This window comes from Cydia strobilella, chromosome 6, assembly GCF_947568885.1.
Source record: "Cydia strobilella chromosome 6, ilCydStro3.1, whole genome shotgun sequence".
NCBI lineage: Eukaryota > Metazoa > Arthropoda > Insecta > Lepidoptera > Tortricidae > Cydia > Cydia strobilella.
Genome location: NC_086046.1, coordinates 18,919,105 through 18,936,968, shown reverse-complemented (window position 1 = coordinate 18,936,968; position 17,864 = coordinate 18,919,105). Strand labels below are relative to the sequence as shown.

The following is a 17,864-nucleotide window of genomic DNA, read 5'->3' as shown; positions in this document are numbered from 1 at the left end:
GTATGTTAATGTAAACCGCAGTTTCAAAAATGTAATAGACATGGCAAAGTCAGTAGGTATATTATTAAGTATGTTACTTTATTTTAAAATTCAATGCACAAAAGTATAGCTAACTCTCAATTCCGCTGCACGAAATTGTAACTCCTAAATTAAATTCTGTTTTTCTAAACAGAACAACTTCAGTTTATTCTCGTAAAAACCTTCAACATAATAAACAACTTGACATCGCGTAACTTTACCAAAACTTCCACGAAATTTACTTTAACTCTTAAACTGCATTTCCTTGGCAAGTTTGATATTGGTTAAAGTGTTAAACTATTTAATGCATAAATACTGAAGGCACCAAGTCGGGAACTCTATTAAAAGTTAACCCGTTTGCTGGCGATAGGCGACCTTTAGAATTGTATCGATGAAAGGGTTAAGAGTAACAACAACATAGCCGCCGCTATACCATCGAAATGACATAATTGGAATATATAGAAAACAGAGCGAGTACAAGTTTTGTATATGTAACGTCTACCTCGCACTAACAAAAAGGGTAAAAACGGGACCTGTGGACGGGACCCTATTACTAAGACGTCCGTCTGTCCGTCTATATATCCGTCTATCCGTCTGTCTGTCCGTCTGTCACCAGGCTGTATGACAGTACCCCTATCCTATATTCTCTTTGACTATAGTAATAAGTAAATAGCTTAAGTTTTACAACTCACAGATGATAACTTAATGATAAGGATCGTAAATATAAGTGTAAGCGGACGTTTATAGCTCTTGTTTATGCTAAGCACTTACGAAGATTTAATTAGAATTAAGTGCCTAAGTAAACTTAGTTTAAATCTGAAGAGATGGAAGTTTTTTTTAACACTATGGTACAAAAAAAAACAAAAAAAAAACATACAACCGAATTGAGAACCTCCTCCTTTGAAATATTGAAGTCGGTTAAAAATTAATATGCGTTTTACATTAAACGGGCTTCTGTCATATTTAAAAATGTCATCACTAAATAAGGTCAAAAATCAAACATTTATTCAGCAAATAGGCTACAGGGGCACTTTTACATGTCAATTTTTACGAGCAATCAAATTAACCAAAAATTACAAAAAACTTACACATATGGAATCAATAAAATATTAGATACTTTGTCAGAGATGTATCCAGTCTAAATGTCAAATTACACAAAAAAAACTAATAAAAATATACAAACAACAGACAAGTACTAAAAATCCATGTCCATGGTCCATAAGAAAAAAAAAACTCACCCAAGGCAGTAACTTTTCCAATTTTAAATTTATTCAAAATGTTTTGTTGACAAGGCTCAATGGGTATTTCTTAAATTATTACCAGGCAGGGAATTTGTATGAACCATAGTATAAAAAAACCCTCTACAAAAAACAACTGAGAAACACTTAACAAACAGTTTTTCAACCAAGCAGCTACCTTAATACATTTGTCAACAGGTTGCTAGATAAGGAAGCTCATAACAGTAGCCAGATCTCTCTGATAACACGGATGTACCCTACTTACAACCTTTTCGTACTCAATGACTAAATGCCACCCAAAGTGGGAGTAGAGATGTGAAGGTTGTTTTTATTGTGATAAAGTTCTAGAGCATTTTTGTAAGATTTTATCGTAAGAATCCACAAAATGTTAGAATTCTGTACACATTTGTTTTGTAAGTAGCGTGAGACTGTGGACAATTGTATGTGTACATGACTGCGGCGCCGTCCTATCGGTTATAGAAGCACTTAGTTAGTTTGAGTTGCATAAAATATTAAGTAAAATTCCACGCTCAAACCACAGGGCGGACACGCTATACATCAAAAATCACTTACAGAGTTAAGTGACCCCCTGCATATTTTGTTGTCACACTAAAGAACTCACCTCCGATGATGCGAGGCCGTTTTGGGGTATATATACGGAGCGGTGGAAAAATGTTACAAGCGCGTTGTAGGACATTTGCGTGATTTTGTATGGAAATTGAGAAAAAGATTGATAAATCTGTAGCGCAAAGCATGTCAATACATCAATCAAGCTTATTTAAACATGATAAGGTACTTTTTGAATCAAAATTAGGCTTACTTTAGAAGATATTTCATAAAAATGGGAATATAAACAGCGTGAGTGGTGCTTGTGGCGTCATCTAGTAGATCGTCGCGTAAACGTTGTAGCGCTGAAATTGAAACCGGCAAATTCCGCTTCAAAACAGTGGCGCTTTTCTTAACTTACTGAAGAATTGAGACCAAAATGGTTTTAGTTACAGAATTCTACAAGTGTTTCTGTAGGTTATGTAGTTTATTACATGTTACGTGGGTGGCTAACAAGGGTCCGGCCTACCTAAATGTAACTTCTTTTTGGTCACTTGCAACGCCGTGCCGGATAGTCCCTAACGGTCTCACGCGCGTTGTTGACCCACTATTCGAACTGTAACATTTAGCTAGTTTCTACCTATGTACTTAAAATGAGTCTTGGCCAAGAGCACGCCACTGTGCCCGGTCCAGAACGATATCACGCCAGCTTTCGCCGACGCCGAGCTCACTGAGATCCTCCTCCACTCCATCCGCCCAACGATATCTAGGACAACCAACAGGACGGCGTCCAGTTGGTCGACCCAAGTAGGCCCTTTTGGCTGCCCGATCTTCACCCATCCTGCGTTCTGCGTTACCTAATTTTACTTTTTTTTTGTTGCAGAACATCAAACGCCGACAGAAATGAAAGTCCCGATGCAGAAGGCAACATATCCCCCGAGCCTCCCGACCGTCCCCCCGGAAAGGCTCGCCAAGTCCATCCTGAAGAAAACACTCAAGTCCTCGCCTACGACTCAACTTACAAGAGAAAACCTAAAGCGCTCCCTCTGGAGGACTATAGTTACAACCATTTAGCTAACACGAACGTAGCTATGTCGCCTATGTATCCGTTGACACCGAACATTTGCGTTGAGGGAGGGAAGATTGAGTTCATAAAGTCCCCGTCAGGGAGCGCTAGGAACAGTGTGGCGCTAGTGTCGCCCCCGCAGACGCCGGTGGCGAGGCGCGGGTCGAGAGAGAAACGAGAGCGGATATATGACGAGCCGACTGAGAAGTTCGATGGGGATAAGGTAGGTGGCGCTGTTTGCAATGTTTGAGTTTTGATGTTGAGATTATCTTACATGATAAATTGATAAGGCAATGATATAAATATAAAACACTTTTGTAGACTAAATTGACACTTTAACATGAAGTCTGTGCCGTGTGCAATTGTTGCGATGGTCATTATGTCTTGTTTAGATGTAATGATGTAAGGTAGCCACTTAAAATCCGACCACTAGGCCAGACGACCGGTCTGGCCTAGTGGGTAGTGACCCTGCCTGTGAAGCCGCTGGTCCTGGGTTCGAATCCTGGTAGGGTAATTTATTTGTGCGATGGACACAAATATTTGTTCCAGAGTCATAGATGTTTTCTATGTATTATAAGTATGTATTTATCCCTACAAGTATGTATATCGTCGCATAGCACCTTTGCTTAGTTTGGGGTTTGGGGCTAGGTTGATCTGTGTAAGATGTCCCCTAAGTAATATTTATTTATTTATTTAAAACACCGACCTTCATACCCACATAAGTATTTTAGAAAAAAACTCGACCTAAACAACTAAACTGAAGCGACAATAGGTTTCGATTTTATATCTACGAGCAACATTGGACCGGTAATACTTTCAAAGCAAGCAAAAAACTAAAACAACATTTAATAAGAAAACTTCAAGTGCCCCGCAAACACTTAGAAAAAATCTTCCTTCAATATTCGATACCTTTTTCAGTTTCCAAAAGTTTCCACAGATAATATTCTTCCGAAGCAAAAGAAGCTAAGGGATCACATTTCAATTTGAACAAATCTTCAACACTTGCGGTTCACCCTTATCAAGAATCTTTGAAAGCCTCTAAACTTTATTTGTTCGTATACGTTTACAATTTAATCTTTTAGGGAAAACGAGGTATAAATATACACTGGGGACAACATCTCGTTAAAAAGGGAAAATTGTGTCCCACCGAAACCGCACTTTGAAAGTGGTTAAAACTTTTACCCCCTTATTTATAAAACTTAGCAAACCTTTGTTTTTTTAGGCTTCCGTACCCAAAGGGTAAAAACGGGACCCTATTACTAAGACTCCACTGTCCGTCTGTCTGTCTGTCACCAGGCTGTATCTCATGAACCGTGATAGCTAGACAGTTGAAATTTTCACAGATGATGTATTTCTGTTGCCGCTATAACAACAAATACTAAAAGCAGAATAAAATAAATATTTAAGTGGGGCTCCCATACCACAAAAGTGAAATTTTTGCCGTTTTTTGCGTAATGGTACGGAACCCTTCGTGCGCGAGTCCGACTCGCACTTGGCCGGTTTTTATCCCTTTATTACAAAACAAATGTCAAAATGACGGATAAGGACAAACGATTATCAAGTAAAAGTTGACAAGCGTTTAATGAATAATGAATAACGCCCATAATATCATTATCATACCTACATTGAAACGAAAAATATAGAATTAGGCAATGGAAATTTTTGATAGGGATATAGCTTTTGGCACTGAATAAATACTTTTGGTAATGTTAATGTATTATGATAAGCTTGAACAATTTTTGTTTTATACTATATATTAGAAAAATAAAAAATAATTTTCAGAATCCAAACTTTGTATTGCGATAGTAATGTTCACTGTAGTTTTCATTTAATGTCTTTCTTAACTTCTATTCCTAAAATAGCACTTTCCTTTTACTAGATAGGTATTAGGTCATTTACTTGTATAGTATAGCAGGTCAAAATAGAAACAGTAAGCAAGATGCCTTGGTTACTGTAATACGGGCATGTAATGCGTCGAGAAAAAGATCACCCGGTAAAATTGCTCTAGAAATTTACATAGGCAAATAACAACCAGGACGCCCAAAACCTAGAGAAACAGTCGCAAAAAATATCAGCAACCTACTTTGACACAGCCAAATGGCGAAAACATATTCAGAGTTCAGAGGGCCGACCCCAAATACGGGAAGAGGCACGGAGAAAGAAGAAGAAGCAAGATGCCTTGGTAAGCGTTGCAGTAGCGTAAGTGTGTGGCTTCTGGTGTAGCAGATATTGGTCATTTTCAAAACTACCCCGTTTTCAAAGGTACCCCAATGCATATCCTCCATATAGAAAAGGCAAACAAGAACGCCCGAAACGCCAGTTTTATCTAATAAACTCCGATTTTGCAGCAGCGGCAAAAACATTTCTTTGACATTAGCAATTCATTAACTGCAGGATTTCAAAGAGAATACGTAGCCATATAATATATTGCAAAGTAGGTATATAAATCCCAGCCACTTCATAATTGTCTACAATCGCAAGCCAACACAGTTTTTACTAAAGGCGCCGCAAACTGAAAATGGTTTCCTGTAAAGTGCAGACAAGCTATTAATATTAATAAAGGAATCATTGGCCGCGATGGCACACTACTCAGATTATAAACCGTAGTATAAAATAGGAATGAATAGGCTCAGGTCTCAGATTGGCCGATGTAAACAGAGCTTGGTCGAATAGCGACTGCTTCCAGGCCACTCTATCCAATGTGCTTGCGACACAGCACAGCCAACCATGGCTCACCTGCAGGATAGCCCCGCGTGCCCGCACTCCTGCTCTGAATCTGACCTGAGAGATGCCACGGTCCGGGCTGTCAGCACCGCTGCTTTCCACTACACCGCCAACCATGGCTCACCTGCAGGATAGCCCCGCGTGCCCGCACTCCTGCTCTGGATCTGATCTGAGAGATGCCACGGCCCGGGCTGTCAGCACCGCTGCTTTCTGGGCATCCACTGGTTTTCTTCATTGATGACGATGATGAACGTTAAGGGGTCGTTAAATAATTTTCTTAAAAAGATTAAGACCCCCTGGTTTGTTACCATCCTATTAGGGAGACCAATTTTTAAACCCAACTTATCTTTATTCTACACGGTGTTTTTTTTAAACTCCTTTATTAACTTTAAGGGTGCATTCCTGAGCTTAAATTAAGTTATTTTCACCGGTTTTTTTTTATTTTTATTATAAACTGATCGGCGATTGGCCCTAGTCACACCTGATGGAAAGTGAAGACAGGGCCTAAGATGGAGCTCACCGGTTCAGTAACAGCCTATTCACTCTTGTTTTAAAGAGACCGAGGTCATATTGATCAGGGAATACAGATGGCGGGAGCGCATTCCATTCCTTAGCCGGTTAGGTATTCTAATTAACTTCATTTCGGAGATAATAATAAATTTATTTTTATCTAATAAGGCCTATGAACGTGTACACTTGCATTAGGGCTTGTTATATTGATTTAATGTTTAGTTTTATGAGTTTATCCTTCCTCTACAAATCTGTCCACTGCTTCTCACCTAATACATGTTCAGATGCAAGCCTTACATGATATCGGAAACACATTTGCATAGTTGAATGCTCAATCCGTGCTCACTTGCTTGCTCGAATACTTGATGCTTATGTGGGACATATGGAACGTAGCTGCAGTGTGGCGTAACTAGGGGGGGGGACGACGACAGAGGGGGCAAGTGCACCGGCCGCCATCCAAGGGGGGGCGCCAAAATGGGCAAAAGGCAGCAGCAGGGAAACTTTTGTCAGTCGTCAGGGGGTGCAAATTTGGTGACTGCTCCGGGCGCCATATCCCCTAGCTACGCCCCTGCGTAGCTATACATAGATTATAAACTGAAATAGTTGTCATATACAAAGAAAAAGCGACTATAAGCCCTCCGGTGGCCGAAGTCAAAATCGAAGTGGTGTCTTCAGCTAAAATTAAAAAACCGGACAAGTGCGAGTCGGGCTCGTCCACCGAGGGTTCCGTACTTTTTAGTATTTGTTATAGCGGCAACAGAAATACATCATCTCTGAAAGTTTCAACTGTCTATCTATCACGGTTCATGAGATACAGCCTGGGGACAGACGGACGGACGGACAGACGGACAGCGGAGTCTTAGTAATAGGGTCCCGTTTTTACCCTTTGGGTACGGAACCCTAAAAAGGGTCAGGTAACCTATTTAGTGGTAAGATTAGGAGGGATTACAGAGTACGAGTATTACTCACAATTGATCTACACGTCTTTACATGTATTCACTCACACTAACAATTATCTTACAGAAATTATTTAACTACCGACAATTTTAACTAACTTCATGCATTTCATTATCATTTAGAGAAAACTTCACTAGAAGTTTCCACAAGAGAAATGAAAGCAACTTATACTAGATGAGTTAACTATCCGAATTGAAGTAACGTGTCTTAACTACTTATGAAGACATAGATTAAACAAATATAGATATGCTTCATGTCCACAAGATAAAATAATATGTGACTATAGTTATATAGGTACCGGGTGTTTCCTGTAACAGGAGCAATAAATTAAGCTATAGGCTGTACTCTTCAAACTGACCAACATTAGTTCAGCAACTTTTAAAAATAACTTGTGTTTTGATTTTTATTACACTTTAAAGTTTATTCAAAGACGCAATGTATTGCAAAATTTGTTATGTTTAAAGGGTGACAAGCAACGTCAAACACACAGATGGCAGCGTACATTGAAAATAATATTTAATTATTATGAAAAAGGTATAATCTACAAATTTCAAAATTTCATAATTTTAAAAAGTTTCTAAACAAATGTTGGTCAGTTTGAGGAGAACTGGACCGCGAGCCAGGCGCAAATTCCGTCAGTCATCGCCTCCCGGGCGAAAACTCGTATAGCGGTTAACGGCTATGTATGATGAACCCTCGTGAACGTCAGCTGCCGCTCCGTTGGTGGGTTGAGGAATGGCAGCCACCGAAACGCGTAACACGGTCTTTCCACCGCGATACAACCGGCTGACGATTTGTTTTATTAACAATAGCATTTAAGCTATCATCTGACAAAGTATCAAACGGGAGGCGATGACGCCGATGACTGAAAAGAATTATCTTTTTTACATGTTCATGTGACCAGCTGACGGTCTTTCCACAGTGATACAATCGGCTGACGATTTTGTTTGTTCACAATAGCATCTAAACTATCACCTGACAAAGTATGAAGCGGGAGGCGATAACTACATTTTTTTTATAGACCTTATTTGCTGCCATTCCTCAACCCACCAACGGAGCGGCAGCTGACGTTCACGAGGGTTCATCATACATAGCCGTTAACCACTATACGAGTTTTGACCCGGGAGGCGATTGGTCATGGAATTCTGTTCCTGGCCCGCGGTCTAAACAGCCTACAGCTTAATTTACTGCTCCTGCTACAGGAAACACATGGTATATATGATGAAACACGTCTTATAACTCCTTCTGCATAAGAACATTGTTTTGCTGTGGGCCGTCATTTCAAACATAGACAGAGAGAATCATACTATCTTTGTCCTACACTAGTACTAGCACCCAAAAGAAAAGGATGAGTATAGTTTTGTATTGTTCTTATTTACTGACAATTTGGTTTGACCAACTATATTTACGGAAAACTAAGAAAGGGACCTTTACACTTTTCAAATCAAGTATTCTTCAGGTTCTAACAATCTGCAGTCCTCAGAAACCAGTAACGTGCACGCATTAATTCATCCACTCTTCGAGCAGCGAGTGGCTAGATACGTGAACTGGATATTTCACAAACCTAACATCTGCGAAAAGCGACTTTATGTGGATTGGATAGAGTTTAATATCAATTGATAAAAATCATTGAAAGGCAAAGTTTTCCAGCTTCTACGAGTTCGATAGCGAATAAAAGTGACTCTTATAATAAGAAGTAGAAATACTTGTACGCGCCATTAGAAACTTGAAACGGTTGAATGTAACATACATTAAGGGTTACACTTGATAAAATAAAATAGGGTTGCTGAAAAAGTGATTTATGTATAGGTGTTTAGTGTGCGTTTAGTCAGTTCTTGTGTAAAAAAGCTATAAAAGCATGTATAAAAGCTATTGACATTAATTTTAAACATGAAATAATTTTATAATTATAATATAATATTAATAGCTCAAGTCTCGAAATCTCGCGAGTCCACTCTCGAGGCTTTAGGACTCGTAATTGACTAACCAATCAATCAATTTATTTTGCTATAATAAGGGTTGGTTTACAAGTGTTATTACAATAAGTATTTTTAAGTACACTCCTTAATTAGCCATAATCTATAGCATGCAAAATATTTACAATTATTTACATATGTACAAATACAATTTAAACTTAACTAAAAAATAAATAATATTAATAAATATTTCTAATCTTATTGCATTATAATATACATTAATATAGCAAAAAATCATTCAATTTATAAAATCTGCGTTCTTATAGACCGCGAGCCAGGCGAAAATTTCGTCAATCATCGCCTTCCTCGCGAAAACTCGTATAGTGGTTAACGGCTATTTAAGATGCACCCTAGTGGAAGTCAGCTGCCGCTCCGTTGGTGGGTTGAGGAATGGCAGCCACCGAAACACGTAAAAAAAAAAATGTTTTTAGTCATCGCCTTCCTCTTGATACTTTGTCAGATGGTAGTTTAGGTGCTATTGATAGTAAAACCAATCGTCAGCCGGTTGTATCGCGGTGGAAACATCGTCAGCTGGTCACATGAACTTGTAAAAAAAAAAATGTTTTTAGTCATCGCCTTCCTCTTGATACTTTGTCAGATGGTAGTTTAGGTGCTATTGATAGTAAAACCAATCGTCAGCCGGTTGTATCGCGGTGGAAACACCGTCAGCTGGTCACATGAACTTGTAAAAAAAAAAAATGTTTTCAGTCATCGCCTTCCTCTTGATACTTTGTCAGATGGTAGTTTAGGTGCTATTGATAGTAAAACCAATCGTCAGCCGGTTGTATCGCGGTGGAAACACCGTCAGCTGGTGACATGAACTTGTAAAAAAAAAAAATGTTTTCAGTCATCGCCTTCCTCTTGATACTTTGTCAGATGGTAGTTTTGGTGCTATTGTTAGTAAAAACAATCGTCAGCCGGTTGTATCGCGGTGGAAACATCGTCAGCTGGTCACATGAACTTGTAAAAAAAAAAACTGTTTTCAGTCATCGCCTTCCTCTTGATACTTTGTCAGATGGTAGTTTTGGTGCTATTGTTAGTAAAAACAATCGTCAGCCGGTTGTATCGCGGTGGAAACACCGTCAGCTGGTCACATGAACTTGTAAAAAGTGATAGCATATCAGTAGTGTGTTTGTGCCGGTTCTAGACCAAAACTTTTCTGCTAGGGGACAACACTAATCTAATGAAAAATACTGCAAAAATGGAAAGTATATCCACCTGGTGCATTAAAACATTCAATGTATTAGAGGAAAATATTTACAGATAGAACTTTATTGAATGATTTTGATATTGATATTTTATGTATTACTGAACTAATAATGAATTAATGCCTCAACTTAATAACCACCAGGTGGGAAGTTCGTTCACCAGACCTAGTTAATTCGGTCGTTAATTATATTAAATAATAAATAATAAATCATTTTTATTTCGAGTAACTTTACAGACTCATATAGCTTGTGTTAGTAAGTACTTATAGCTATGTTAATGCTTACATCTATCACTATATATACAGAATAATTATTATCACAAAAATTAACATTACAATAAATAATAAAAAATAAACAATATTGAAATGAACTGACTTATGTTTCTAGAAGTACATACCCAAGTAGCTTATACATAATAAGTACTTCTAGAAACATGCATGTCCTCACAGTGCTCATATATGGGCAGTCAAACCTCTCGGCTATCAACCGCAGGATGGGGTTGGGGCTGGCCCGCACCCGGCGCACCAGGGATGTGCATCGTTTGCGCATAGTCGTATAAAAGCAATCTATGCGTGCTTCAGCAAACATCCCTGACGCGCTGCAGAAGCGAGGCAGCCCCACCAGGACCCGGAACGCGTTGTTATATTGGACCCGGAGAGCCCCATAGGCCCGCTGCGTGTAGTATGTCCATAAGCTGCACGTATAGAGGGAAGTGCAATATGCTCTAAAGAGAGTTAATTTCACCTCCTTAGTACATCGCGCAAACTTACGCGCAATCATGTTTGCCCTCACCGACAGGGCCCTCCGTTCACGCTCGATATCCATGTTGTCTTTTAGGTCTGAGGTGACAACATGGCCTAAATATTTAAAAGCCCTCACCCTTTCCAGTGGAGTACCACTCAGGTTGATGGGAGGTACCTTGGGTATCCGATACCCAGTAGGTTCAAACACCATGTATTGCGTTTTACCCACATTATATTTTAGCCCATGATGGATGGCGTAGGTCTCGCAAATACATAAAAGTTTTCGCAAACCACAAGCCGACGCGCTCAACAAAACCATATCGTCTGCATAACTCAAATTATTCAGACAAACTGTGTCGATATGGCAGCCGACATGAGTTTTGCCGAGCGCCTCGAGAAGCTCATTTACGTAAAGGTTAAAAAGTGTGGGCGAGGTCAAACCCCCCCTGTCTCACCCCACACTCCAACCGATACGGGTCCGATAAGGTACTTGACCATCTAACGCTATTGACCTGATTTCCATACCAGTACCTCAGGATTTGTATGGTCTCATTAGGTAATTTAATGGCTTCTAGTTTTTTCCATAGGATATTGTAGGAAACCAGGTCAAAAGCCTTAGACAGGTCTAAGAAGCACGCATAAACTGGCGTCTTTCTGTTTAAATAGTAATTGACAGTGTGCTTAAGGCACAGTATTGCACTTTCCGTTGATAACCCTGGTCGAAAACCAAACTGGTTGGGGTTAAGGCTCACGTACTTATTTAATTGTACATTAAGCACACTATCAAATACCTTAGCAATAATAGTCGCAAGGGATATAGGCCTGTAGTTATTGGTGTCGGACAAATCTCCAGTTTTATTTTTGGGTACAGGAATAACTACAGTTTTCATCATATCCTCGGGCAGATAACAGTGCCTTACACACAGCGTATAAAACAAAGCTAACACTCTCGAGATATGGGGACCCGCATTTTGAAGGTGTTCGATGCTGAGGCCATCGTGTCCTGGGGATTTGCCTCGGGTGATAGATTTAATAGCCTCTGCTACATCCTTAGCAGAGTATCCCGGTCCAGGTTTCACGTTGACCTCAGCACCGTTCATCTCATCCTGCGACCGCACAAGAGGTGATTTGACAACGAAATGATCTTTAAAAGTGTTAGCTATGTCTTTGGTGTCAGTTTTGCCATTAACACTCACAGGGCACGAAGGTCGAAACTTCATGTTGTTTGTGGCGTTCCAAAATGACCGGAAGTCCTTTTTGGAGTGCTGTGAAGCTAGAATATTCATTTTTATTTGGGTTTGATGGTCCTGGCACCATTTTAAGCGAGATTTGAATATTCTTCGCGTTTCACACATCTCATTAAATAACCTGCCCACTTCCGGTCTACCACAGAGTGTCCACTCGTGAAATTTCTCTCTTGCGGCCCTGTGCGCATCGCTGACATTAAACTGATATTAAATAGTCATTTAAAATTTAAGGAACGTAAGGACATTGTATCCATGCCTGTTGAACGATGTAGTAGAATTGGAGCAATTTTGAAATATTTGAAAGCATAATGGAATCTGTCCTACTTAAAATATCACCTTCTAGTAAGAAATTACTTATATAAATGCTATTATAAAATTAATGAATATTTCACATCTGTAATTGAATAAATAATTTTATGTAATAGTAATATTGTAAAACCGTAGGTAGAAATGAAATCATGTATGATCTGTATCCCGATGATGTTATTATTGTATAACTTATTAGTTATAGTACGTAGCTAGTAAGAAAAATTTGCATGCTTCTTTAAGTGAAATGTACGCATCCAAAATTACCGTCCACCTATGTTCATCACTACATTTGTACAAATAAACACATCTTTATCTTTAACTGTAAACCTAGTTGAAACGTCGAAATAAAAGGGAAAATAATGAAATTTAATCGCGTTAGACCCGGTAATGACATTAATTATGTGTACAAAACGTGAGAGTTTAAAGTGTTACATCTTTACAGATATACAGATCTTTATTGGTAAAATAAAGTACATTTTACAAGTCACAAATTCTTAAGAATAAAATAAAGATAAAATTATTATACACAATAATAGGTTAATATAAATGTTTAGAGGAAGTTACGATATGGAATCAATGATCATTTCGCATAGACATCATGAATTCGTCGATCGAGTAGTAAGCCTTTTCTACAAGTAACGATTTTAGCTTTTTGTTAAATATTGTGTCACTTTTCGATTCTTTTATATCGGTCGGTACTGAGTTACAAAGCTTTGGTCCCATAATATTTAGTGACTTTCGTGACTTCGCGAGCCTGCATTTAGGGGCGAGAAGAATAGGCAACCTGCGGGCTGGGCCACTGCGGGTAGATCCACTGGATTTATACAAGTGCATATTTGTTCTGACATACGTACATGCGGTCAGTATATATATACACGGTAGCGTTAATATCTTGTGTTTTTTAAACAGAGATTGTGCAGGATAGTCAACGGGTTTGCCATCAATAATACGAAGGGCGCGTTTCTGCATTCTAAGCAGTCTATCTCGATCAGCAGCTGTACCCCAAAGATCGACACCTTGAGAAAGTATTGCGCGGAAATATCCATAGTAGGCGGTCTTTAAGTTCTCAATAGATAAACTGGGTGCTATTCGGGACAGCGCAAAACAGGCTGAGGCAAGTCTGTCGCAGGTGGATTGTATGTGCGGGGCCCACGTTAGTCCTGAGTCGATTTGGTATCCTAGGTATTTCACAGTGTCTACTTGTGGGATTTAGGTGTCATTTACTACAATATTCAGTTTATTTGTATTTGTATTTTATAGTCGAAAATGAACAATATTTGTCTTGTCAAGATTAATTAACATGCCATTTGCAGAGAACCATTTTTCGATTAAACTTGTCACGTGACAGAGTTTGTACTTTAAATTGTTGAAATTATCCGCTTGTACAATAATACAGGTATCATCCGCTTTATCTTAAAATTGCTCCCATTCTACTGCACTTAGTTCTATAGTCCGTTCAACAGACATGGATACAATGTCCTTACGTTCCTTAAATTTAAACTGACTATTTAATATAATTAACGACCGAATTAACTAAGTCTGGTGAACGAACCCCACCTGGTGGTTATTAACTATTAAGTTGAGGCATTAATTCATTATAGCTAGATAGTTTAGCTTCTGTTGTGATTAAAAATAATCGTCAGCCGGTTGTATCGCGGTGGAAACACCGTCAGCTGGTCACATGAACTTGTAAAAAAAAAATTGTTTTTAGTCATCGCCTCCCGTTCGATACTTTGTCAGATGATAGTGGTGCTGTTGTGAATAAAAACAATCGTCAGCCGGTTGTATCGCGGTGGAAACACCGTCAGCTGGTCACATGAACTTGTCAAAAAAAAAAAAATTTTCAGTCATCGCCTCCCGTTTGATACTTTGTCAGATTATAGCTTAGGTGCTGTTGTGAATCAAAATTGGCTCGGTCAGCCACCTATTTTCTACCAAGCCACTGTTCCCTCTTTGGGTCCAGATATTTGATCCAAGTGAGTGTTCAGAAACTTTTTATGGAAAATTGTATATAAATTTGCTATATGATGTTACGAGTTATTTACGAAAAACTAAAATACCTACCTTTAGGAACAACCGTGATCTGATTCAGTTGAAATTTAAATTACTTCTTTATGTCCGATGACAGTGTAATAATATGCTAATGCAAAAATAGACGTGATCAGCCGGGCTAGCACATGATTGGCGCGAGAGTATCTGCTACATAGCTATCCGCGACATAGACTACTCGTCCCTCTTTAATTCATACAGTTAGTAAAAGACGGGTAGTCTATTTCGCGGCGAGATACTGTCGCGTCAATCATATGCTCGGCCTACTGATTAGATATGAGCGCCGCCGGTCAAAATTAGTCGGCGGCGGCGACGAATCGGCGGGATGGCCTTAAAAGGCTTGATGTAGGTAGGTATGCAAAAAGAATTCAAATCAAAATTAAGGCAGAAAAATATGATTTTGCCTTGAAAACGTTATAAAATCAGCACATTATTCATTTCAAGGACAATTTATCGAATAATGGTTATTGGGACCGTGCACGAAGACAGCGCCACACAGCGGTTGCAACTATAGGCTTGTATTTTATCAAAGTATTAAGCGAGCAGTAAGTATATCGTAATAATTTCAGTGAAAACTACTGAACGGATTTTTATGCGGTTTTCACCTATGAATAGAGTGATTCTTGAGGAAGGTTAAGTCGTATAATTTGTTAAGGTTTTGTGTAAATTGGTTGTAATATGACGATATTTGGTAATCAAGTCAGAAAAAAATCACGCTGGCTAACACATTTAATCGAAAACGCTGCCCAACCCGTTTGAGATATAACAAAACAATGTATGGTGGAAAGATCTCTCTTTCATTGCTCTACAAAAAAGTCCGCGATGGTGTATGTCTATCTTTTAAGGATAACTTACTATACCCATTCTTATCTTTACTACAAAAAGATTTCATAGTATGTGGTATTTGCAAAGCTATTTACACGGATACAGTATTAATAATAATTACCAAATTAAATACGTCAGTTATATTAAGCATTTCATACAGATTACAAAGGTCCCTTACACCATACAATTTAAATTAATATCTCAGGAGTAATCGTAAATTAAACTTCCATTTCGACCCATATAACTTGTATGAAATGTTAAAGACGCTAATCCGTTAGTTCAGTTAGTTGTCAATCTTTACCACCTTATGCGCTGACAAAATATCTATTTTCTGATTCGGAAAGTAGTAGTATCTATAAGGTCACGAGGGAGTCCAAGGGACGCATTTATGCGTTAGAGCGAGAGCGAGCAAGTGATATTGATATCTCATTCCACCGCATAGCTGCGTCCCTTGGACTGGCCTACGCTGGGCCATCGTATAAGAATGTACAAATATATTGAAAAATTTATAAGAGCCATTTATAACGGTATTACGTTCTTTAAAATCGACAATCAGGATACCATGGCCATCCCAAAAGATTGTGCACATCAGCTTTTTGGTGGACTGGTGCACCTTCGCTTTAATAGGGGGCTTTTCGTTTTTAAAACGCCACTCAATCGACTCGCGTTTGCTCTCGGGATCATAATAAAGCACCATTGTTTCGTCTCCAGTTACCAGCCGTTTAATTAAAAAAAAAAAAATATATTATAGGGACATTCTTACACAAATTGGCTAAGTCCCACGGTAAGCTCAATAAGGCTTGTGTTGTGGGTACTCAGACAACGATATATATAATACCTATACAAATACTTAAATACATAGAAAACATCCATGACTCAGGAACAAATATCTGTGTTCATCACACAAATAAATGCCCTTACCGGGATTCGAACCCAGGACCATCGGCTTCACAGGCAGGGTCACTACCCACTAGGCCAGACCGGTCGTCATAATTATGCTTTTAGGGTTTTCGCCACAGAGCTCCAAAAATTTAGAGGCACATTTCACGCGTTCTTCTTTCTGAACAGCTGATAGAAGTTTAGGTACCCACCTTGCACTGACCTTACTCATGTGAAGATGATCGTGAATTATGCGGTGGACGGTGCTCTTAGAAAGCCCTAGTCTTGCTGCTATTTCTCTGATCTTTAGGCGGCGATCACTTAAAACTTCCTCTTGGACGCTGTTGATATTTTCAGAAGTGAGGACCTCCACTGGTCTTCCATCATGTCCCAGATCTTCGACAGCTTCCCGACCAAATCGAAACTCGTTTACCCAGTTTTTTACGGTGCTATAAGAAGGAGAAGACTCGCCGAATACGCCATCTAAACGATCTTTGATTTGAGCGGGAGATAATCCTTCTTTAAACAGGAATTTTATGACACTTCGGTACTCAATTTTGGACATTGCTATCCAATAGTGCATAACATGTCATGACATGTCGCGCAGAAATGGGTCAGTCCAGGTCATTATGGGACAACCTGGTACACCTGCTCTTATTAGGTACTATCTTTGTATACCAAATTGAAAAGCAATAAAAATACTTCCTTTACTATTATGGTTTTGTTATATTCATTCAACTCTTTTAAATCTTTTTTACATAATATTAGGACTACTTGGGCGGTTTACAAGTAATTTTTTTTGTTTGATATCTTGCAATCAATAAAAGTTTTTTGTTACAAACAAAAAATGGTACTTGTAAACTGGCCAAGTAGACCTAATATTATGTGGGACGAAAGTACACGTATGTATGCATATGTAGTTGTGCACGCACACATATATACTTAGTTTCAGAATAAAATCAAAGATGGCGCTTTCAAATCAGTTTCCATAAAATGCTTCAAGTGCTCTCTTTACCTATTATACTTACTTTACTCGTTGGTATAAATTATCTATTGGCATTTTTATCTGTCACCTCTCCAGTTATATAATTCTTAAACCTCCTTTATAGTTATGTTAGCCTGGTACATGTATGTATCAAACAAGTATACACAGAGAGAGAGGGAGATAAGACACCGTGCTGGTCGAGCGAAAGTTAACTTTAGTGAGTTAATAATAGAGTATAAAATTAAATTATCTATGGTAGCGATTTATTCTTGATTTATTAAGAAGAGCATCAATTACCCTACTTTCGGGAAATTACCCTATTCAACTTACTGGTCACACTCTTGTATTTGTATATTCATAGTTATGTTCGCCTGGTATATGTATGTATATTATGTATGGTATAAATTAAATTATTATGTATGGTAGCGTTAAACGTTTAACGCTGTCAGTTGGAAGTGCCATAAGAAGTTTCACTTCAAAAAATATTTGAGATTCTCACAATGAGTTCTTTCATTTGATATATAACACGATATAGTTTGAAAAACTTTATTTTTTAATTTTCTCATTTACCAAGTGCTTAAGAT

At 38.6% G+C, this 17,864-nt stretch overlaps 1 protein-coding gene across 4 annotated transcripts in view; it reads left to right on the top strand.

Annotated features, from left to right (window-relative positions):
- Positions 1 to 17,864, top strand: part of LOC134742211 (uncharacterized) — a 547,188-nt gene that overhangs the window by 144,068 nt on the left and 385,256 nt on the right. For all 4 annotated transcript variants that reach the window (XM_063675216.1, XM_063675217.1, XM_063675215.1 and 1 more), the window contains exon 2: positions 2,686 to 3,091. In XM_063675216.1, coding sequence (XP_063531286.1) covers positions 2,686 to 3,091 — 406 coding nt within the window. The remainder of the gene's footprint in view (positions 1 to 2,685; positions 3,092 to 17,864) is intronic.